General features: G+C 35.6%; 1 protein-coding gene and 1 non-coding gene across 2 annotated transcripts in view; one reads left to right on the top strand and one right to left on the bottom strand.

Annotated features, from left to right (window-relative positions):
- The window catches only part of LOC588685 (ciliogenesis-associated TTC17-interacting protein), a 52,114-nt gene extending 31,829 nt beyond the window's left edge, over window positions 1-20,285 (bottom strand). Inside the window, exons 1-3 of the mRNA XM_030990510.1 lie at window positions 19,949-20,285; window positions 17,988-18,061; window positions 9,523-9,708 (exon numbers count right to left, since the gene is read on the bottom strand). Of these exons, the coding sequence (XP_030846370.1) occupies window positions 9,523-9,708; window positions 17,988-18,061; window positions 19,949-20,019 (331 nt within the window). The 5' untranslated portion in view covers window positions 20,020-20,285. The remainder of the gene's footprint in view (window positions 1-9,522; window positions 9,709-17,987; window positions 18,062-19,948) is intronic.
- A 329-nt stretch (window positions 20,286-20,614) lies between these two features.
- Window positions 20,615-20,687, top strand: TRNAT-AGU. The gene has a single exon. It is a non-coding gene; the product is annotated as a tRNA-Thr (tRNA).
- The last annotated feature ends 5,331 nt before the right edge of the window (window positions 20,688-26,018 follow it).

Below are 26,018 nucleotides of genomic sequence, written 5' to 3'. Positions count from 1 at the left end.
TTGTCGACCAGCCCCTCAAAAAAACCTTGATCGGAAATCTATTGCAAGAAATGTCTCGCTCCTTTATTTATATTCAGATAGAAATTCTCAAACTCTATTTTCTTATATTTGTATTCATTCAATTCTATACTTGGCATGCTAATGGATACAGTAACTTTGGAATACAGCTTTTATGAATTCAAAGAATATTCATCCCCTTAGAGATTACCCCCCAAGCTACGTTCACTCTTACGCTCCTTGCAACACTTGTGTTGCTTTCGTATTTTAGTGGATAAACAACTTGCAGCAATTGGAATTGAAGTGTGAAAGCATAGTTTTCACTTAGATCTACATCTACAATGTATGCATGTAAATATAATAGAGTAAGTGATGTTTTCTTGTGAAGATTGCCAGTGGACAGAGGGCCTGCTAGAAGGAAATACAACAAACATGTCTAGATGGGGATGGATATGAAATATTATTCAATTTGAAACTTTACTGACTACCGAATGGCCATGATTTTCAATAGTTCATGTAATTTTGTTGTTACCGAAAATTTCTTGTTTGGAAAACTTTGCAAAAAGAATCACTCCTAAAAAAAACCAAGGATAACACTATTACTGTGTGAACTTCTTTAATACTCTATTTTATATGTATGAGGTACTCCAAAACATTAAGTAAATCTATCCCAAATGGCACCATCAGGGTAATGATGCCTTTGATGGATCTCTCAAAAGAACAATTCCTCATCTCAGCATCCCTCTCATACCCCTTAGCATCATCCAGCTGTAGAGAGATGTGAATTCCTTAAAGGTAAACACGATACCCTGACCCCTGACAAACATCCCAGTTCAGACAAGCAAAATTGATTGTACGGCCGTTTTCAGGACAGGAATGTTTTAATGGCTAAGTCAATCGCATTCATGTTGTTCTTCAAATTGGCAACAAAGTTATTCTTTTAATGCTTCATTGTTACATACATGAGTAAGAGCTTTGTTGAAACGTTTTTTATTAGAAAAAAAAGGATTTAAGTTTAACCCATCTTAGCATATTACCAAGTCAATGATTTTAAAGAGTTATCTTAAAGCTAAAGACCAGTTATGGTCATGCAATTGCATTGTGAAAGAAACGTTGTGAAATCGATCAGAAAAGGTTGATCATCTAGCATAGATGTACTGCAAGGTTCTGGAATCATCAAAATGTTAAGAAATTTGGCCAAGTCTTTATAAAGTTAGAAGCACTGTACACAGAAAGATGTATATGGGACTGCACACATGTGCGCGACACGTGCATTTCATGTCTCTCAACAGGCGAGAGATACACTAATTTACCAAATATATCAATTAGTAGGCGGTTTCCCGTCAAAATTTTTATCATCATGTAATATTCAAAACATATTCTTTCACATGATTGGTAATACGAGCTTCCATTTCATTTTTTGAAATTGGGGTGTTTCCAATACTGGTCTTTACCTTTAATGTAAACCTTGACTTGAACAAATTCTGTACAGCTGCACAACATTAGCAATACTAAAATGTCAACTGACCTCTTCAAAACTACTTCCATAAACACACATTTTATACAATATTTTGTTCACATGTGTACATCCGTTTTGCTAGAGAATAATTTTGAGGATTAACTGAATTTTGCACAAGTTTCATCTACTGTAGTGTGAACAGCCTATAGATCTAGTAGAAGTGTATGGGAATAAACATGTACCGGTATATCAAATGTAGGGAATAATTTTGAGGATTAACCAAGTTTTGTACAAGTTTCATCTAGTGTAAACGGCCTATAGATCTAGTACAAGTGTATGGGAATATATATCAAATGTATCGGAGAGAAGGTAGGGATAGATGGAAATAACACATCTGTCACTATGCCTGACAAATGGCATACAGTACAAATAAATGAATCCATACGGTGATAAATTTCAGCGTCCTGATTTAATACTGGTACAGAGATCAAAGGCACTCTAATCAGGCATAACAGCAGTTTGGCTCATAAATGCATCTCAAAGCAAATGCATTTGTCAATGACAAGACAGTATGCTAAGTGTTATTGCAATTTCTCTCCTCGTCATCTCATCCCATACACAACTGAAAATATAGTTTCTGTGTTTCTTTCCTTTTCTCCTAATTCCCTTACTTTATTCTACATATATTCTTTTATCATGTGTAAATCTGCAATATTTGTTTGTTATATATTTGTAAAAATGCAAAAGAAAAAGAAAATCAAACAGAAATAAATAAATCAAATCAAATCAAATCAAATCAATTCCTCTTCAGTTAATTCATATACATCTGATTCTTTCTTCATACATTTCCATGTGAACTTTAAAGACTGTTTCTTATTTAAAGTACTTTACCAGTGTTATTTAGTATTACCCCTTTCCCCCTTTCCTCCTTCTAACCCTACCTCTCCCCTCCTAATAAAGAACTTCTTTCTGTTAGCACACTTCTTCTTTTGGTAATATTTTTTCTGGTCCTAGTTCTGGACCTTTCTTTATACTACAAAATTGTTACAAATAACTTTCAAGTTCTTATGAACTAAAAAAAAGGATATAGTTATAATAACATAATTGAAAATAATAAATCTGCTCACAGCCAGTAAAATGTTGCCATGATAAGCATGTGTAAATATACTTAAACCATCCATTATGCTATTAGAATCTCATTATTACAGCAATGTTTCAGGTATTCCTAAAAATTATAACCATCTGTCACAAACAATTTAATTAAATGGACATTGTACATGTACATTAATCAACCAATTATCTTGGGTTGATGTGAACTAATTGTGATCTCATTTGCTGAGAGCCAGAAATGCATTACATCTAGTTTTGTGATTACGATCATGTTATCAGGTGAATTCCCTGAACAGACTGAGAAACTAAAGTGACTGCACATTTGCTCCAGCAACTTTTTCCAAAGAATTTTTTCTTCTAAAATTGTGTAAGATTTTTCTTTAAAGATGTATGATTAAGGTTAGGATTGCAATTGGTTTTGGATTGGGTTTAATGATGTTAGGGTTAGAAACAGGGTTTAATTTAAATTCTGTAAATTAAGATTACTGGCAAAGCAAATCCATATGTCGTTGAACCAAAAGGGGAAGGATGGATGTCTTCAACTTTAGTTTAGATGATTACGATTAAGAGTAATTACCCATAGAAGAGACTATAAGATCTCCTTGTCATGCCTTGAACTCATCATCATCCATGGGCAAATAAACAGTTCATGGAAGAGGGAACATTACACATGAGGAAGAAAGAAAAGATGGATTGAAGGGAAACATATTGAAGTCAAAAACTGAGCAAGAGAAAGGCCAAGGGATGTGAGGGGTGCGTTGTCGTGGAGGAGAGAGACTGAGATAGATGGAGTAACTTGGAATGGCCCACATGGGCATGTATTTTACATACATTTTAAGGTCAAATGAAAGTACATATACTTGACTTGTTAATTAATGTGGCCTAGATTTGTAAAAAAATACAGTTTGTAAGTCAGAACTATTAAGTAAAGTGATCAACACTTTAAGGGAAAAAATAGTGTTCATTTTTTATTAGAACACTGATGCCTTAAAATAAAACAATATAATGTACATTAAAAAATTAGTATCATTCTGATTCTAAAATGATTAAAGAGTCTTGCTCTAATACAATTGAATCAAATTGAGCCTCACTCTAATGAAAAAAATGAATAAACAGAGCCATGTATCAACAAAATTGCATATCTCTTTCAACTATATAAAAAATGCCCATGAAGAACATTCAGTAGATGGATTCTCACATACATTTATGTATGTCAATTCTGTAAGTCCATTACAAGGATTAGACATGGCTGAAGCCTTTCAATAATACATGAATCTACAGTACACATGCTATGTTCACTGATTTATGTCTACATCTACTGTAGCCTATAGTACTCCTTGTCAGTCTGCTGTCCTGACATATACAATGCACATGTACATGCCCCGTCCCCCTGCTGGGAATGAACCACATGGCACACTAGACGACATGCATGCTGTGTTTACCCTGATGTATAGATTAGCTAGACAAGTTCACTTTAATGTAATGATGATTCACTAACAGAATGTAAGCATATCCCAGATTGTCTTTCATTCACCTCACAGAAATTAGTCAAAAAATTATAATTTGTATGCTAATATTAAAAGAATATATTGTCAATGTGATAGTCAAATGTTTCAAGAGCCCCTGTCTACATAAAATACCGTTTTGCTGTTGCTGTTGTTGTTGTTGTTTCATTTGAAGAATGTCCAACACTAAATTAACCAGTAATAAGGATGATACTTTATACATTTTGTTTTTATCATAAACACACACAGTACATGAACAAGGTAACAGTATTATTTGTAATGATGGTACTGGATAATGGTTATATTAATAGAGCTGATGGAAGTGGTAATTTGCAAATGTATGAAAGTTATAAAACTGAAATGATAGAGTCCAAAATGATAAAGATAATTCTTGTTGATGATGGCGATGCATAAAGAGGCAATGGTTAAACAAAATGGAAATGAATGTATGATAATGAAGACTTCACATTTTTACAATGATGTTCATATTTTTAATATATTGATGGAGATGTTTGAAATTATTATTTGTGATGTGTGAAAGTTATGACAATGATGATTATAGTGACCAGCATATATTGTATGTGTGATGATGATGGTAATGGGTATAAAGGAAATAAGAACAATGAAACTACAGGATTTAGTACTGCTTATAACAACTCTGGAACAGACTCCTCCTCAACTGAAATCACTGGAAATACATGTAGTACAACAGTTTAAACAGATCTTTTCTGAAATTACAGTACACCGTATATGCATTCACTCAACTCTTTCATTGCGTGGTAACTTGCTTTTATTTTAATAACTTGAATCAGAATGCTGGTGATTGGATGGCATCTCAAAACAAAACAAAACCCAAAAAAGCCAGTGGAAAAGGCACGATATAAATTGAAACTATTATCATTATTATCATTAATAAATTTACTTGTATGATGTAAACTTCATAAATATTTTAATTTTAGCAAAAATGAAACAGATTCCAGCGAATCTCTATACAATGTGTGTGTTATAGTCTATAGGCATGTTTATGAACAACAAGTCGAGAACCCTAATGCACAGTTTGTACTTCTAATAACAAAAACTAGCCCATGCACGCTGCATGTGTCCACAATTAGGTCGTGTACAGGTTGCCACCCTCTCCAGCCATGAGCATCTGCAAATGTGTTTGGTAAATTGACAAGAGTTGCACTTGAGGGATTCTGTGGCAGCTTGCTGAATAATAGATGATACAGAGTGGGACTGTTGACTGCTAGTCTATACAATGCATCTCCCGTAGAGAGGATGTTGTGCCCATAAGCTAGCCACTATATAGGATGTACAAATAACGTACATGTACATGTAGTATGTACACATTAAAAAAAATATTTAAAAAAAAAGAAAATGGCAACTTCTGTAGAAATTTCTTCTTGCTTAGTTAACTTATCCACTACACTGTAGGCTGTAAAAAGCTTTGTGATGAAAAAGAAAAAGATTTAGGCATCTTCTGTAAAGATTTCTGCACCCTATGCTAAGCCCCTATACAGACTGTAAAACGTTTTAAGATGAAAAATAAAAGGATAAGGTATCTTTTGTAGAAAGAATTATGCATGTTAAGCCAGCCACTAAATGTTTATAATATAGGTTAAAAACTTTCAGATAAAAAAATAAAAGGATAGGGCATCTCTGTAGTACGAATTCTGCATGCTAAAATGGTTAAAGCTACATGTAGCCACTATGCAGGCTGTAAAGGCTTTTTAATAGAATTAAAAGGATTAGGATGCTAATTACAGTACATGAAGATTGAATGTTTCTATGGTCTAATTACAAAATCATCAACAAAGTGCTTCAGTATTATTCAGGGGTTGCAATTGTTAAATGTTGAATCATCTGAATATTTTGATTTTTGATTTGTTTAAAGATTCTGGAGGGCCACTTTAGAAATATAGGATAACTATCATGATAACTTGACATCTACTGTAGATCACATCCGATACAATGGATCAAACTTCATTTGCAACCCTGACAACTTATTTAGAATTATTAATCAGTATGTAATGTACATGTATCCCTCTCCCCCCCCCCCCCCCAAAAAAAAAAAAAACTGACAGTCAATTGGGTAATAACTACTACATTGTATGTGTCTGTATACAGAACCCCTGTCACAATGGGCATTATCAATTTTGTCCTTAAACTTCATATGATGTCACAATGATCAAAAACCTGACTTCAAATGAAGTTTTTCTCCCAACCTACAGACGTACAGGGACTAGGTACAAGCATGCATGATGAAGCACAGCAGGGAAAGAGAATGTTTTCCCCACATTGTAACGATCGATGGATTGGGTCCTTCTCATTTGACTGGAGGCTCAGAGTAAAATCAATGAGTTCGCTGAGAGCAAAAACATTGTTTAGTGAGTTGGCAAACAAGAAGTCTACGGTTCATAAGATCAGGATCGAATGTGATGTATCGTGTGTTTTTATGTTTATTAGCAGACAAACTTTTATACATGGACTATAAAAATAAAGATGCAAAGAGCGATTCCTACTACACATGTAGTTGAAGATTTCTATGCCAATGAATGCAGTTCTGACATGCAAGAAATCCAGTTGAGAATTTCTTAACCTACATGTACATACAGTAAGCAGAAAGAGCATGAATCCCAGGAAAAATTTGAGTCTACATGTATTTCCAATGCAGTTTGTTCTGCTGTTCCCAAATAGAGCGATTTAATTGTAAGTAATCATTAAAGTCTAAAAGCCATAAAAGTATTACATTAAAAAAGACCTATTTCCTTGTACAAATTTGCAATTTTTCTGTTAAATTTTGCAATTTTCTGTCACACTTGTTCATTTGATAAACATATAGTTTTTTTTCTTCAAACTACAGATGTACACCTGTTTATGAGGGAGTGGTAAATACAATTAATTGTTGCCAAGTAGAGTAGGGAAAGCAGATTAATATAAAGTAACATTGAACAGCCATGAGTTAAAGTAATAGCGTAAGTTTCTTTTACAAGAGTTAAAACATGGACAATAGTACATTACATGCAGACCAAATATTACACTAGTACCAATACCTTCATTTCTTAACAAAGCTGGCTACGCTTTTTTATTCTAAAAAACAATTATAGCAGATGTGTTTAAGATTGAAAAAAAATCATAGTTTCTCACTTCTGGTCAGTCATAAAACTTGACCCAAATACATAAATGTACAAGGGCATACTGATCAGCATGCATGGTTTCGAAATGCACTCTGAATGCAAGGCAGCAGATCTGACAAACAACGTAGTGCGCATCAGTAACCCTTTGAATAATGAGAGCATTTGTCGGACCGCCGCTGAAGTGTCAATTTGAGGCCATAAGAGATACGCATGAGGGATGCCTTAAGCATTGCGGCGTGCTCGGCAAGCTTTAATTACACCAATTGTTTCAGCTTCGAGGTCTGGAGGAAAATGTTAGAAGAGACATGGCTGGCTATAACACGTTCAGGGAGGGCTTGAGTAGTGTGTGGTGTAATAACAAGAAACATGCAAAAGAAATCCCCAGATAAATGCGATTTGCTACTAACACATCCCGACATGGGATCTGTCGATCACCTCCATTATTTCATGCAGTGGTAGAATATCAAGCATGCTCCTGCAACAATTGCTCCGTGGCCAAGTCCCTTCATGAACAGAATAGACCCATTTCTTATAGAAGTCACCCAAAGAAAATTCACGACAACTGATAATTATAAACAAATTCTATATGGATGGAAAGATTTTTCTTAAAAAATGTGAATAATTTACTTAAAAATCATATACATGTACATGTACATGTACATGTAGATATCATGGTAGGTGTAAAATGCAATTTTGTGGCTAGCTGTGACGTCACAAATCTTGATGCTCTACGGAGGACCACTGAAGGCAGAAAAATCTGGATCTCAAAAACCACAACAACAAAACACACACTCAAATCATATCACTCTTAAGTAATTACATGTATGTAGTTGCATTTGCATATACATATTTATGTTGGACAATTAGGTTATTAGACTCCTCCCTGCCATGGGAGGCTAATCCATGTACATGTACATGTACAATGTACATATGCAAATTAGTATGTATTTCCTTTGTTTTTGTCGTTGTTTTTTTTGGTTTTTTTTGGTCATATCTTTTGCTTTTTATTTCATGGCATCCATAAAAGTTTATTCTACACATACCACGTGTATGGGCTATTCTGAACATACCAAAGTCTACAGTACATGGGTATGTTATTGCAAGCTACAAAATGCAATATAGTTGAACATTTCACACTGAATTGGCTCACAATGCCTTTCACTTTTTTCAGAATATTAGATTGTAAAATGAAAGAATAACACGCATCATTTCCATGAGCACCCATGAATAATATAACCCCTCAAAGATGGAGAATTAAATTAATGAAAGATTGCCCTGAAGGTATCGTCCTTCCACTCCACTCGTCGACGAAAATCCTCTCGACACCCTCCATAGCCATCCCCACTCACCCCCACAGGTATGCACGCAACATCATTCATGCCATATTGCACTATCTCATTATTCAATAAGATTCTGAGCACCCACTTCCTCTTACGCTGATGTCCGATGGGGATCCCCCCCCCCCTCCCCTCACGACCTCATGCAATAGGAATTTGCAATTGACTTTCCAATATTACAGGGGAGTGGAGAATAATGAAGTGCCACTCATGTGACCTTCAGAGAATGAATTCATCTCACTCTAGACTATAGATTAAATCTTTATCATCCACTAGGGCTGCGAGCAATAATGTGGACATGATTGCGGCTCTCAAGAAAAATCTGGAAAGGTCTTGAGAAGAGGAGTAAAGTGCAATGGAACATTCAATGTTCATGCACATGTATACAGTATAAGGTAAGAAAATTGGGAGATAGAGAGTGTGGGGGAGATGTAGAAGAGGAGAGAGAATGAGAGAAAATAGAGAGGAACTGGAAGAGAGGGGGAAGAAAGAGAGAAAAGTGAAGAGTCTTGAAGACAGAAAAGGGAGAGAGACAGAGATAGAATAGAGAGTAAGATTGAGTGAAAGACAAGGAAACAGAAAGTTGGAAGATCTACATGTACATGTACATTTCCACAAAAAAGTAACATTTTCTTCAGATTAGTGAAAGATAAGACACTAGGAAGATCCTGACAAAACAGAAATATTATCCACAAGTTAGCCTTGTAATACTCCAGTCACACCGGACAGACCGACATCAGACCAACAATAGACAGAAAAAAACAAAAACATTTACACCCACATTAGCCCTAATGGCCAAGAGTCAGTGGGTTCAGAATCAGTTTGGAGTCCTTTGCAGGCATTTTTTTAAATCAATTTTTAAAAATGGACATTACCAAATCGGTTGCATAATTAATAAAAATCAAAGAAGAAAACAAGATTATGGCAAATTGGAAAGAACATTGTTCATTTAAAAAGCGATAAGAAATGAGCGTTACCTGTAAGTGAAGTTCCAATGGGTATATTATCAATGGTTCCATGACTGTTGGCATGAATGAGAAGGCATTCTAGCCCATGATGCCTGGCAGGCTCGATGGTCACTGTAAACTCTCCAAGCTCCTTGCCGATGGTAGATATCGCTACCAGGCTGTCTGTGAATAGCACATCTTGCAGGTCGGCTGTTGCTGAAAGTGATATAATCAACAGAAGAATTGATAATTACTATTTGCAATAGGGATTTGAATAAGTTGTACTCTAGAGGCATTTCAAAAATGATAATATATTCTTCTGGTACCTTAGTTTAAAAATCTTGATATACATGTACAGTGCGTCCCAGAAAAAACAAAAACCGAGAATTATCAAAGTTCTTCGTCTTCTTTGGGCATGGCTGATCATCAACGAAACGGAATTAAGTCTTTTGTCAACTCCGTTTGTTGCTACGGCAGGCAGCCAGTGAAAGTGAACTTGTTTAATCAAATTATGGAAATGCAAGCATTTCTAAACATCACATGGGATCACTGTGACATCATTTTGTTACCATTCCTAGTAAGATGCTTCATAAACCCAATCATTCAATATCAGTGAGACTACCAAATGGTTATTGGGTAACACATTCCATTCTTGACGAAACACATTAAACCATTCTAAATCAACACCTGGGGTCGACGTGAAGACTTTAAAGGCAGACTTTACTACTTCAGCCAGAAGGGATTAGACCGCCCAGCGAGCCAGCGAGGTCACTGCAACAGGTTGCTATCTCATTAACTCAGCTCTCATTTAACATAAGAAAAAGAGGATCATGGGGGACCAACAGGCACCGATTGGGGAAGTTTTCTATATAGAGGGAGCAAGTAGCTACAAGTAGGACAGTGTGCCTTTAAAGAAATACGTAAAACTCTCAAAATACATTCAGAAGGAGAAGGTTTGCCTTTAACTGTATGCTAAAATTCATTAATATGCATTTATTGAAGCCATGGAGCCTTATAATGTATCTGATCAGGGCCCTGTAAGTGTAACATAGAGTTACAATTAATTATTTCTCCTTCAATCAATAGAAATTCTTTCATTCATTGTTGCTAACGCTTGTCTTACCTAACAACATGTAATGCATGCAATATATGCATTCTGACTCTGAAATAATTTGTAACGAGGCACTTTACAACAATTTGTGCATTAGACTTGATTACGATACGAGAATGTTCTATGGTAAGATCATATGGTAAGAAAATTAATTAATTTTATTAATTCAATTTTTATGTACAAATCAACAAGAACAATATCCTTAATAACTCACTGAATTATTACAAAAATATATTCTCCCTTCCTCACCTCAAGATTAAACATACATTGTATGTGTTTGTAAGTTTAGAGGTCTAGACGAATATGTATGGAAGTCAATTAATGGAAACCACATAATGATAATTGAAAACCATAATGCTTCCAAACAAACATACTGTTAATATATTTACAGCTGTCTCTAATGGCGAATAGCACTTAAAACATGAATAGATATACCGCTAATAAATCAATTAGGAGAGATTCTCATTTTCACTGAGGGATTTTTCTATTGCGGCATACAAATGCACAATGTTTGTGCAATACAGCGAGACAAATTGAAGTGCCCCTCCAACTGATACAAGTTTAGAATACATTTCCTTTCCAATGTTGTGTCTTTGGCAATGCTGTGTTTATGCACAAGATTGTACACTATAGGCAAACATAATACTGTAAATAAGTTAATTAGAATAGATTTCCATTTCCACAAGTGCCTTTAGCAATACCGGTACACAGTATGTACAAAGTCACTTAGAATAGATTTTCATACATGCCAACATTTGAAAATCAGAAATCTGTACAAATTATGCTATTTTCAAAAAAAAGAGGAACAATCCTAACTCTCCTATTCAATACTACCGACAAATTTGTACAGGAAGAGGAACACCTGCATTAAAATGATAATTATCTTCTCCCAAAAAGAGGAATGTTCCTCTTTAATCTGGACAGTTGGCATGTATAGATTTTCATTTCCATAAGTGCCTTTTTTTACTGCTGTATATAAAGTACCGGTAGTGCTTATTACTTCTTTAATATAGGCCGACATGAATTCATGTAGTACCACTAATATAATGTCAATTCCTAAACAGACCAATTCAAATTTCCAATAAGTTTCTTTTGTATTGCTGCCTACAAATGCATACAAATGCACAATACGCCTATCATGCATAAATTGAAGTACATGTACACAGAAAACAAGGCAGATGTTTGCTGAAAGGATGAGCAATTCTGATTAAGTGCAGCCATAAAACTGCTGTCAAGTAAATAAGGATGCAAGGATCTATCTGTACAGATTTTCTAACCCATATACCTGAACGCTAATCTGTATAATGATGAAAGCAGAGAATATATTTGTGTTGAATGTACATTGTATGTAAATTCTATTGCATATATATAAAACTAATTTTCAAATCTACCGGTACTTGCAGTGTACTAATCCCACAAGACTCTATGTACATGTACAGTGTGTGTACATTGTACAGATGAACATGAACATTGACAATAACCAGTGTGATGAAAACAGTTTTGATTGGTGCACATTGATCACACCTTAACTGTTCAAGAGTTATAGAAATTGTAACTCTGAACAAAAGAGATAGGATCGAGTTAGCATGCAGGGAAAAAATTACTTTACAAATTTTGAGGGCTACTTTTCAAGCTATGCTTTCCAGTAGGTTCCTGTTTCATTTCATAATTTTGATCTTACTTTGTCAACTATCTATATTACTAATACGCAAAATCGCCGCGGGGGGTCCAACACGGGCCAAAACGGTTCCTCAAAAACGTCTTTCCCCGACCCCGCCCGCCTCCGCCGTGGCGCGGGGAGGGCGGCACAATTCCACGAGGTCTGTCTCCCGTAACCCGCCTGCCACGTCGACCCCGCGATCGACGTCCACGCCGTTAAACGCGGTTTCGGGGTGCCGGGGAGGACGGGCGGACGAGAGCACGGCGGGCGTCGCGGATTGCGAGGAGGCGACGAACCCGCGAGAGCGAGTCGGCAAGGCGTGCACCCGCCCTCTGTCTAATTATCAAAGAGAGACGAAGAGACACACGATGGACGAGAATCCACTCGCGTCAACGGGTGTAGCAAGTCTCATTGTAAAAGGCTGCGGCGTATCCCGAGTAAGACCTCTTGCTATAAGTTTCGCTTTGTAGCGTGTAAGAGAAATACACATCAACAGACGACTGAACCGGGTGATGGGATGTAGCCAATATGTACGCTCAACGGGTTGAGCTGACCCGTGTTATGCGTCTTTCTATAGGATATGCTGTGTAGGCCAGGCGCCCATAGTGTACACGCTCTCAGGTCACACACATGCACACAGTGGATTCGAGTCGAGACGATTGCTACAACTGGCGCGAACCATAGACCTATTTTCACGTAAAATCTTTACTCTGAAAATAATTATACAAATTCTGTGATCTATGCCAACATAATCATAGTCCAAGCTTCTGTTTTATTGGTCTTTTCATGAAAACTACATCGAAATCACAACAAGAATAGCGCAAATAGATCTGTGATTGTACGCCTTCACGTGACTGACAGTTCAGTTGCAAACTGCCTTGAGTCCACAGTGTATTGCCACGGCAGCTGAGCGCTGCTGTCGGGGGTGCTGTCGGAGCTGAGTGTGTGAGCGTGGAGTAGCGGTGACCGAAGAAGCCAGGTCTGTCCGTGGTGTGAGGAGAGTCTAAACAACACTTTGAAATTGCTATTATTGCCCCGATTTCATTATAGTTTCGTGAATAGATGTATGAAACCTGGGCTTGGATTGTGATTATTCTGGCCATGTATAGTTGTATACTGAATTTCGATAATCATTTTTCACAAGAAAATCAGACGGTCGTCATGGTCGTTTAAAAACATGATAATACTTTTAGTATGATACAGTTCTTGCATCACATCAATTTTTAAAGTATGGGGGGGGGGGGGTCAGGTAATTCAAAGCGATTTGAGTGCAGGCGTGGTGTCCACGGGTACAAAGGGCTGAACCCCCGAAAGCTCAGGGGTTTTAGGCATTTAATTACGGTCAGATGAGCATATTTTTAATGCCTTATTTGTGACACTGGCAGGTCGATCACTGATTGGCGTGGGGTCCATAGTCGAGTTGCATATACAACTACGCTGAGCTGAGAGTACGCTGGCCTACGTTACTATACCCTGAGGGACGCAAAAAAGTACGCAAGATAGCACAAACAATTTAATATGTTTAACAAAATTCACGTACTTTCGGCGTAGAAACTTGACGCAGAAAGTACGCCTTTTTTTACGTAACATTACGCTACTAAACTAAACAAACTGCATCTTTAAAGGCATTAATGAAAAATTAGCCCAGGAAAAATGAGCCCCCTAAAGATGAAAAAAGTAGCCCCAAAAAATTTTCCCAAAATTTGATATAGATCGAGTCCCCGAAAAAAAAAATCTTTCACTGGATTCTACGCTCACAGTCCCACACACAGTCGAGTCAATTTGTGCACAAACCGTCCGATTTTTCGCGTAAAATCTTTACTTTGAAAATAATTATACACATTTTGTGAACAATGCCAACATAATCATAATCCAAGCCTCTGCATATGTAGTCTTTTCATGAAACTACATTGAAATCACAACAATAATAATGCAAATAAATAGTAATTATCGAGATCCTATCTGACATAGTTTGTTTTACGATGCGCCATTCATGGTCAAACAGCATATATTATAAAAATTCTCTATATAAAGATAATCTAAATTTTTTTTTGGATAGCACATAGGCCTCTATCTATCTATCTATTTGGCCCCCTCCCCTAGAATCCCGTGGATTTTCCACGGGTCCTGCTAGTATTCTTTATTGTGCAAACAACTGTTATATGAAATGAATAAATAAAATCAATCAATCAAATCAATCAATCAAAATAACACTCTTTAATTTGTTTTGCATTGAACTCTATGCAAAATTTGGGGGGCTCTTTTATGACTTTCTGGGGCTCTTATTGGCATTTGGGGGGGGGGGGGGTTAATTCGCCCTGAGCCCCCGTGTATTTTTTTCCCTGTTTGCATGTCATACTAAGTTTAAGATAGATTAGAGGACCTGTGATCAATCTTGATCAATATTGGCAACTCCAACTCTTATAGAACGGGACTAATGTACATGTACATGTTCATCAATAACTAAGAGCCTAGAGGCTTTTCCCTTTGTCTCCCGATATAAAGTACATGTTCAGAGTACATGAACCTTATGTGCATCATACAAGCATATATTAGGTACACATGTAACATTACCGGTAATTCAACTGCAATCAGCAAACGAAAAACAACAGCAAATTTGGTGTACAGCCCCTCCTCTCCCCCTCGCTCTTCCCTTTCCTTTTCCAATGTGAGATTTTGAGGCTGAACTTGGTGGTGGACTGGTGGTTGTTTAATTTTTTATTGTGAGCCTTATAACAATATTTTGTATGCAGAGTTCTTTCAATATTTTGTTGAAGTGTCCTACTTTGATATGAACTATTATTGATTATATTCAGGAAAGGCAGGTGCAATTGACTTGCAGATTGGAGGAGTAGGAATGGAATATAGGACAATAGGACATATAGTATATAATATACACCTATTTATTATCTGGTGCCAAATGTCTTTTTTTTTAAAGTATTGATTATCAACAGGTATTTGATTCATTAAAAAAAGATTATTTTCAGATTTTCACGTGAAAGTAAACATATAATAGTGCATCTACATCAAGATACTATAGTACATCTACATTCTACATGTACCCCTAAATTGTTGAATTGAAAAGGTAGATGTTCTCATTTAAAGAAAAAACATATTACAGCTCAAGAGCTGAATTACACATGTACATGTACATGTACAACATTGTACAGTGTACAGTGCGTGTACTTGAAATATAAATGTATTCTTGTTTTTTTTTTCGTTCATTTGACTTAACTAATTACATGAATTGCAGTAAACATCTCAAATTCACTTCTACTTTTCAATCAGAAGGTGCAGTCACACTGGAAGAAAATATCCAGGAATTGTTATTCCTGATTTTTCACCAGTGTAGCTGTGACTGCACATTTCCATAAAACATACTACTTGTACTAAATGACGGTTTTGTGAAACTATGCCCTGTCGGAGATGATTTTAATATCTGCCAGAGTGACCACATTTCACTTCAGTTGATTTTGACACAAAAATGCATTGCACCTTCTTTAGTACAGTATTTCTTCTATGCCACTGTATGGAAACAATGCTATTTTTGTTGGAATACAAAAGAGATCTGTTTACAATAATGATGAAAGTTTCAGACTCGTATTATATCCAGTACTTTGTAACGTGAATTTAGGAGAAATTAGGACCTCCACTAAAGATTAACGACTACAAAAGTACATGAACTGTACCAACCCAGACAGAATCTACACTTTTGATGTGCTGTTTAACTTTAAATATAAATTGCGTCAAAACAGCCAGTCACCAACAGAAATGTTGTTGTGTGTCAGTACTTGACTGTTGTGTACAGTACATCCAAAATAATAAAGAGAAATCCCATGTTTATACAATGATATTGCACTCAAAATAGTAGTTAATAAAACATACTAATGGTCCATGTAGTCAATGCACTCCTTATGCACTTAAATATTGATACACATGGAAGTTGACTCCCACAAGTTAAATTCTAGCCAGGTTTTGATCTATTGCACCCCCCCCCCCCCTAACATGAGAAAAGAACATTTAATGATGTCAATTCTGATATATGATAAACATGTACATGCAGTGCACATAGGTATGTTTTGGTGATTGTTCAATGTTGAACTCTCCTTTTTCTAATCCACAACAAGGACTCTGTTTCATATGATAATTTTTGTTTTTAATTAGATAATGAAAAGAATGTACGGCAGATTTTAACAACTTACTACCAACTCTAACCACCCATTTATTAATGAAACATTATTATGTGATGAATTTGAGTGATAGCATCATCACACTGCTAGAAATCACCTTTAAAAATCTTTCTGCTGGGAAGTGGGAGTGAACCTTTGCTTACATTGTACATGTACATGTATATTGTATGTCGTGCCCTAAAACAAACAAAAAGTGTTGTAATTTGTATTCCAGAGCTGCCAACCTTTGGAAGTACAAATTAGTACTCAGCACCTCAAAAATTAGTATTTTACCATCAAAATTAGTATTTTTCAACCGGCCTTCCTTTCACCTATTAAAAACCTATTGCTGTCATAACGCAGCGCAAATGCATACCGTAAAGACCATATTTTACTGATACATTTGATGTGAAACACACCAAATAACACAACAAAAATTAACCCAGAAGAAAGAAAGAGGATAAATACTGTTGCAAACTGTGGAATAAATCAGACATACCAACACCAGAGATGCCAACTTTTGGAAATCAGAAATAGGGAGGATTTGAAAACGACACCAAATAATGTGCGCTATAGCGCCTGACTATGGGGTCCTAGATGCTCTCTGGTGCAATATGAGCCTTATTTTGGAGTATTTTACATGTGTATTTAGTTAAATAATTCCCATTAAAAATAAAAATAACATACAAATTGTACAAAATGCATGATGAATACCTCTTTCAGACTTCAAAATAGATCTAGGTCTACAGCAGGTCTACTGGATACTGTATTCAGTCTTATACATGTACTTCTGAGACCATTTCTTGGTCTTCTTTTGCTGATTTCGTTATTCCTTGTCAATATCCACGCATTGTTTGAAACTTTGAATCATCCTTCGATGTTCCACCTCGTGACTCGACTATCTTCAACTCCAGCGTACGCTCACACATCGGTTGGCAGCTCTGGATTGCCCTTTAGGTGCTAAAACATGGGTCGGTCAGTCAGAATTTTTTCCCTTTTTCCCCCTTTTTTCCCCTTTTTACCCCCCCCCCCCCCCCCCCCCCCCCCCCTCTTTGGGCTGATATTTCTCAGTTTTGAATGCTTTAATATTTTTTTTCTCTAAAAAATGGCAAAAAAATAAACTTTTTTAAAAAGCCGACAGTAGATTTCAAGATTTTGGGGTCATTCAAAAAGGGCAATACACCATCTTTTTTGTGTAGGCCTAATGATGCTCAAGCATTGCCTATGAAAAGACGTATTCAGAAAAATATAATGTGCTTGTGCAGATGTCTCTTTCTCTTTTAGCTTTACCTGAATGCAGCCAGGTTTTGCACAGACATACTGTACACATACATTGGAAACTACATATCACTTGTCCGTATTTTGATTTTGTTATGACAATTAAGACTGTTTTACTTAAATGAAGCAATAAAGGGTAACAAAGTTTTCAGAATACCACCCCAGGTTATAATATGGCGCTACCCAGCAAGGCTTTTGAGAAGTGCCATCTACAGTGTCCATGTACATTTACAACCCTTAACCCTTAACGACTACAAGCCTTGATAACACAACTTACTGACTGAATTCAAGAAATCCAAAGCTGCTTTATTTGCTTCTGCTAAAGGTAAATCAACTGCATGCTCGGCATCTCTGTAAAGAAGAGAAGAAAAAAGGAGGAAGTTACAATTTATTCTTGTAAAAATAAGCTGTGTTTACTATGTACAATGTAAGAACATCAAAACTCCTTTTGTTAAAGTAATGGGTCATACATGTACATCCGGACTTTAATATATCCATGTAATACAGGAACAAAACAGTTCAGAGCAGGCCAAGATTGAAATACAACATGTATGATTCAAATAGAAAGGTCCTAATTTCTTCAAAATTCAATGAAGTTTGAACATTGTAAAGTTCAAGGGGAAGTTTAGTGACTGCAGTCTAGTATGTATTTTTTAAATAAAAACATAAATGAAACAGATGCAGGGAAAATGTGGGCAAATCTATCTAAAATAAAACTAAATAGTTATGAATGTTTAAAGTTGTAATCAATCAAACACAAATTTGCAACAGTATGCCTGCAGCACTGTGACTATTTACATGTAGGTCCTCTTCCATTGTTTTTTCTTCTTCATACACCTGTACAGGGTTGGTGTAGAAATGTGTGTAATGATTAAAGGAACATGCCTGATTTGAGAGAAAAGAGGTAAAGAGAAATTTATAAAGGAGGTAAGGAGCATCAATTTATTTTTTAACCCCACCCCCCCCCCCCACCTTTAGCAAAAAAAAAACTTGAGGGGGGGGGGGTTCACCCCCGAAACACCCCCCCCCCCCCTGCGTACACGCCTGCCAAGACCTAACAGTAACATGCTTAATCCAATGTTATATTTTTCGCTAGTTAGAACTTAGACTGAATAATCAATATCTTTATTTTTGCTCTCATTTTCCATTTCTTAATTTGTTGAATACGATATCGATTGTAAATGGAGAATCAAATATATCACATTCCAAAAAAAAAACAATATCATAGTCTTACAGCTAAACTTGAGTTCTGGTAAAAAAAGAAAATGAATTCTCACAGAATCAAACAAAACTTACAATGGATGTTTAAGATCACAAATAAATGTCATTTGCCAAACAATTTTGGTAGAATATACACAGGCTGAATTAGTAATGAGCATAGAAAGATAAGGAAATCAAGGTAAGTAGACCCGACACCATTTGTGTAGTCCCACATCTTTCTGTGTACAGTGCTTGTTACTTTACCAAGACTGGGCCAAATTTATTATGATTTTGATCAACTTTTCTGATCCATTCCACACCGTTTCTTTCACAATGCAATCACATGACCAGAACTAAACTTTTTCTTTAATCAAAATCATAATCATATGCACGAGTTTCGGACTCAAGATTTATACTCTGCTCAGCCCGGTCTCAAATTCTTGGGCAAGTTTAACTCCAAGTTCAAATTGACGTAGACGTAGTAAACAAGCATTTCGTTGAATACTGCGAAAATGCAGTGGCTAAACCCAGAACCAGGCACAGGCTAGAATAGAAGTTTTTTACTTGCACCTTGTGTCATGTCAATAGGACACTCGGCACTTGACGTCCTTTGTGAATTGTGACACACACACACCCCTCTTATCTGCAAGAATCTTCAGAAGTAAAGGAGGCAGATTAAGACGAAGAAGAAGAAGAAGAAGAAATCATCAACCACAACAAAAATCAAACAACATCTATGATTCAATTTCAACTTTCAATCATTACAAGTCTCACTCTCTTTCAACTCAAGAACATGATGAATTAAGAAATTATAGACGGTGACCGTCTAAGTTAGAACTTAGTTAGAAGAAATCTAATTTGATTCAAATTTAATGAATACAACATCTAAGTTCTGAGATACCCAATATGCCATTATACACATGACTCTTTCACATGATGTACAAGTTGCCATTTTGATAATAAATACCAGCTTTGAACATGTTGAATTATTTATGTTGAAATCTGCAGGGCACTTATTGTCTACGGTAGCTGACTTACCCGCTCGCCTCATCCTCGGGGGCAAGTTGCAGTCCCGACGGCCCGTCCAGCGCACCAAGTACGTCCATCATATGAATAAATTCCTCTTTCTATCTTTTAGGTTTGGGAATTTTAAAGTCAACACTCCAACTGTATGCCACTCTGCTTTTTAGATGAAGAAGGCCTCTAAAGCTAAGAATGGTTTCGAGTGTATTTTCCAAGTCAAAATCTCATCACTCATCGAGCCCTCGATCTCGAACTAGCACGCAAAATTACCGTGTAGAGATGCGATAATTTTAGTGAGTTACTACCATGATCGTTCCGTGTATACGTAGTGAACGCATTAATGGCGATTGGACGATTGATCTGTATTCGATATTTGACAAGGCCAGTATAGTAGGATCACTATGGCATCCGTGTAATGGCTAAACTCATTTTTAGAGGGAAATGTTTTAAACATTATTTCTTGCATTTAGTCAATCAAAGCATTAATGGATTCCAAAAATGTAAAATTCCCTTTTTATAATAATTTCTCAAATGAAATATCTATAGATTATGACAAAATATCTCTTTTTATGTATATATTCAGTTAGTATTTTTTTTAAACAACCCTTTTAGAGTGTGGAATAATCTATTACTAGTATTATGTAGGTTTCATAAACACAAAGTTTACCTCGTCACTCGTGCGGCGCTGTGGCTTAGTTGGCAAAGCGCCTGTCTAGTAAACAGGAGATCCCCGGTTCAAATCCGGGCAGTGCCTAAAATCTTTTTTGTATTTTTTGTACCGTTTTTTTTTTTTTTTTTTTAAATCTATTACTCTATAGATTAGTTCACTTATATTGTGCTATAAGAGAGGAAATTCTAAAAACATTTTTTATTTGAAACATGCAAGAGATTTGGATAAATTTCACCTTTTGTCCTGCATGTTACAGCGTTAAAATCCATATTCATTTATTTGTTAAAATTCTTTGGAATATATCTCATGAATTGAGGAGACAACCACAATTTTAAAATCTTGATTTTTGTTTTGGTTCACCCAACTTACGGCTGTGTATAAGCTAGGTGTTCAAAAAAAAGATGTATATTGCCAGCTTTGCGACCGACCGAAAAATTTTGAAATCTATATAGTCGGCTTTTTTACAAAAAATATCAACCCAAGGAGGGAGTTTTGTTTTTTTAAGTATAAAAAAGAAAAAGATTTCCCACTGACAGACCCATGTTTTTTATTTAGGCCTTAGCATCTTCCTGTCCTTAGTAGGTGAACATTAGTACATTTAAGTTATCAACCTACTTTATCATAGTCATTAGTTTTCATAATTTTATACAAGACGCAAGTCATTTGTACACCACACCATACTAACTCAAAAATAGGAGACTGGGTTGGTATTCTGATTTTTTTAATAAATATAGTGAGTAAATAACTTGGGAATCTCCATTTTTAAATTATTGGGGTCATATTAGGAAAACAATGTTATCTTTTAAGTTAGCAAAACAATGTTAAAGATAACAAATCAAAACTAGGACAGATAACTGGCTTATAAGTGTAGAGCTTAAAAGAGACATCTGTGCAAGCGCCAATGGTGGCCTTAGTGTTAGCTCCGCGTTTTTTTACTTTGTTATGACAATTAGCATAATTTCTCTGACATAAAAAATTGTTTTTAGAACAATGTCCCCCCACCCCCCCCCCCCCCCCCCTAAAAAAAGAAAAAAAAAAGAAAAAAGTGAGCCCTCCGGATCATCGTTGGTGCTCGGTTTACAACTTATCAGAACGTTCTTACCTGCTTTGGTATATGGAAACACTTGAGCAAAGAAGACATTCGCTGTGCGCATCTTTCATTGGAAAAAAGTATTTCCAGGAACCAATTAAAGAACATCTTGCCCCAGATTACTCAGAAAACAGTTCTTAGACATACTAAGAAATTACCTGAACTATACGTTGCTGAACAAACAGAGTGAAAAACAGCCCCATACCATCACTTATACGCATCTACAATTCTATTTAACAAGAAAAAACATTTTTTAATACTACCAATATTATATTTGTGATGTAATCCCATCAGTGCAATACTTGAAGGCAAACTATGGTGTCAATTACTGATACCGGTACACAAAATGTATGAAATCAAGTTTTTCTGCAGATTATTTTATATTTTTTATACATATATCACTTTTATATTTATACTGGGGTCTTTGTATCTTTATAATAGAATCACTACATCTTCTGTACCGAAGTTAAAAACCTGTGTTAACCATTTATTTTTAATTGTTTAAATTATCTTCCATGGCCAATGTCACAGTTGTCTCCTCTTCCTCTACCACTTCTACTTTCCCACCTCCTTTCTTCATCTCACCCTTATCCTTCCTTCTCAATCCTCTTTTCCCTCTTTCTCCTTCTGCTTTTGCTTCTTCATATGGTTCTCCTTTTTTATATGAAGATGAAACTTTATAACCTTTTCCTGAGAGTAGCTATTACCTAGAGTAAATTTTTAATTCGTACAATTTGTCATATAAGTACTTATTTTCTACCTAACTTCGCCTCTATGATTTGTAGTTTGTATAATGTGTAATGCTTGAATATTGATATCGATACCTTATGATAGTGTTACTATTCGCACTACCCTCTGTCTATCATCTTACTATCCCCACTTAAATCTTCTTCTTCCTCCTCCTTCTCTTATACTTTTTCTCTTCTTCTTCCTCTTCATCCTCTTCTTAATCTTACCATCCTCTTTTCTTTTCTTTCTTTACTCTACACCATCATCATGTTCTTCTTCACTTTTCTTTATCTCCTTTTTATATAAAATGAGTTAGGGAGATCAAAATAATCAGAAATAAGAATTTTAAAGTTAAATATTATTTTTAACACTTTACTCATTCAAGTTCAGTTCATTAATTTTTATTTTATTTGATATGATTGTTTTTATGTATTGTATGTTACATTTGTAAAACATTGCCCAATTCGGCCTTGTAGGCTGCGATGCATTGTTGTTCTTTTATTACCAATAAAACCATTATCAGTTCAATTCCATTAATTATAATAGGGAGATTCCAAAGTCCTTCATGTACATGTACTATATATTATCAAACTAAACAAAAAACAAAACACTAAACTTGTACACAGGATTCAAAAGAGTCACAATATTTATTTACATCAATTCAATGTATGCTCAACTTCCTATGCATTTACATTTGCACAGTATACATGTACATTATTATGATCATTAACAAGTAAAATATACAATTATGAGCTGATAATGCTCCCTACAAAAGGAGGGGAAAAAATCATGGTAGAATCGCTACAACGCAAAGTCCAGGTGAAAATATCTTCTAATAAAAACAAATATTGATTACTCCAAGAAAGTTAATCCAGGCATTGATTTTGCAGACTTTCTATATCTTCAATCCCATTTGAAGTGTACATGCTTTAAGTGAAAGTACATCTTGTTTATGTTGGATAATTACCTGAAAAGTATATTTGCTACAGCAGAAATAGATTACAAAGAGAAATATGTAGTAACAAAACATCATGATATTTTTGGAGTCTTCTTATATTCTTGGTACCATTAAACTTTGCAAAGATTGAGGATCCCAATGACCAAATATCTTGGACTTGCTGAAATCAAAGCACAGTAAATCTAAAAGGGCAATCTAACCCCTGTTATAAAATCATTTCTATGAAAGCAGAGGAATAAGATTAACAAAATGGCAAAAGTTTGAAATAAATCAGACCACAAAGATCAAGATACATTAATCTTAATCTAAGGAGACACGAACGAACGAAAGAATAATAAGGAAGTTATGAATGCTTGAATTATGAGATCACTAAATCTATGTCATTCTCAAATTGGAGGTTTGGTCAGTGGATTGTGACGCAGTCGCAGATAACTCTCCCATTTCTTGTGTACAAACATATTATTAATTTCTATTTTTCTCCTAGGTGTTTTCCCCACGGGGCACTACTCACATTAGATTATGGATAGCATATCATTAAAGGTCATCAAAAAAGAAAAGACCATCCAGGGTCATACATATTTCAAAAATTTAAATTTTAGTCATTTTCTGTGCTCAAAAAAATTGGAAAAGTTGTCCGCTACTACATATTAGAGACATTACCGATTCAGCCATTTTTAAGAGCCCATACCTATCATGAATACATCTTTCAACTCATAAGTTTCTCATTGTTGTCAAATTTCATTCAAACTTTCACTAGTCTACTTCTCTGTTTTTTCTGCTTTCCTCTAGAGTAGTGTGCTATCAAGGTTGGATTTCCCTTTAACAAATAAATAAATATCCTACAGTGAAGTGGGGTAACATTAAAATGATTAAATAGTTCTATTTAGTGGTAACTAGGTTCTTGGAATGTAATATATCTGGAGGGAAAGTCCCCTGATTTTTTCGTTGGTTTTAATAAGCAGAAAAAATGAGAGAAACAGTCAGTGAAAAAAAAAAATTAATCAGAATTTATTTTTTTTTGCCCTAAAGAAAATTTCCCATCATACATGCACCCTAAATATAATTATTGCAAATATGTTTTTTACAAGACCCCTGTATCAAACAAATCTACTCTGTCATCAATAACTAAGAAAATGAAAGTTTACGATTTTTTTCTGTACAGAGCAAATTGGAGAGGACCTCACAAGATAATAATAATAATAATAGCTCGTTCTTATATAGCGCTTTTCAGGACCGGAGGCCCTCACAAAGCGCTTTACAGATAAGTATATTATTACCCCTGTCATTGGATTCAGGCTTACCCGCACACAATGTATGCACATTCTCCACTCCCTGGGGAGCATTCCAGCCAGGCGTCATTTTTACATGCGCACACTTGCTAATCTAACCACATTAGCTTTCGCATCCTACCGGGTACCCATTTAACACCTGGGTGGAGAGTGGCAAATGTAGATCAATGTCTTGCCAAAGGACATTAGTGCTGCGGTGGGACCAATTTGTGTCTCACTGAGGAAAACTTCAAAAATTCATAACTTTCCTATTTTTAAATGGATATTGCTCAAACGTTCACTATGTTTCACTTGTTTTTCTGCTTTTATTAAAGGCCCACTGCACTACTTGTAGCTACTTGCGCCCTCTATATAACAAACCATGCCTAATCGGTGACCATTGGTCCCCCATGATCCTCTTTTTCTTATGTTAACTGAGAGCTGAGTTGATGAGATAACCACCTGTCCAGTGACCTTGCAGGGCAATCTAATCCCTCCTGTAAACTATGGCAGATACGCTTTAATACCAGCTTTTCATCAGGGTAGACTTCCCTTTTAATGGAATATACATCATGGATGAAAAAAGGGATAATTCAAAATTTGTGATTACCGGTACATCAAATATTGGCCCATTTCCCTCCTTTATTAAATGATAAGTTCAGATCTGCACATAGCCCTATGTTGTGTTGGTTTGAGTGTAGTTAGTCAATGCTTTAGGTAACACCGTGTATCTGCAAATGTTTATGTTTGTCACTTCTACTTGACATCTCGCAGTACAGTGGCTTAAGACAGATTTTTCTTTTCTTTTTTACAGGACTGTGTATGATTTCAACAAAACTGTCTTTGAAATATATTGTACTTCAAAACATTTCATAACATGACATAGAGATTTCAGGGGCCTCAGTTACCATACATGTAGATCATTTACAGTCAAGAAACTGAAAAAAAATGTATTACAGCTATCTGGGCAAACAGTTATGATGTATAAATAGCTACGCCATCGTTTGTATTAAGAATGATTCATAATGACGCAACATGTAAAGGCAGAAAGAGCAAAACAACTTGGGTGTATTTGTCTTGTAGCACAGAATAGTTGTACACTGAAATAGTCAAAGGGAATGATCATTAGCATCTTTCAACATTTACAACACATAATCATTTACAAAATCTTCTTTCTCTTTGCAAATTGGCACTACATTATATACATGTATTGTGGGAATATGTAACTACAGGTGTATTCATACAATTTCATTTCAGACACGTGGGCCCGAATTCACAAATGAGGTTTGTCGACAAACCTCCTTTTTTTTTGACAAACCTCCCTTTGTTATTTACTAACCAGGTTTGTAAAAATCGCGTCAAAACGCGTC

This window comes from Strongylocentrotus purpuratus, unplaced genomic scaffold, assembly GCF_000002235.5.
Source record: "Strongylocentrotus purpuratus isolate Spur 01 unplaced genomic scaffold, Spur_5.0 spur5_scaffold_19, whole genome shotgun sequence".
In the NCBI taxonomy this organism is placed as follows: Eukaryota; Metazoa; Echinodermata; class Echinoidea; order Camarodonta; family Strongylocentrotidae; genus Strongylocentrotus; species Strongylocentrotus purpuratus.
The sequence above is the reverse complement of the archived record's forward strand: the minus strand, read 5'-3'. Positions and strand labels throughout refer to the sequence as shown.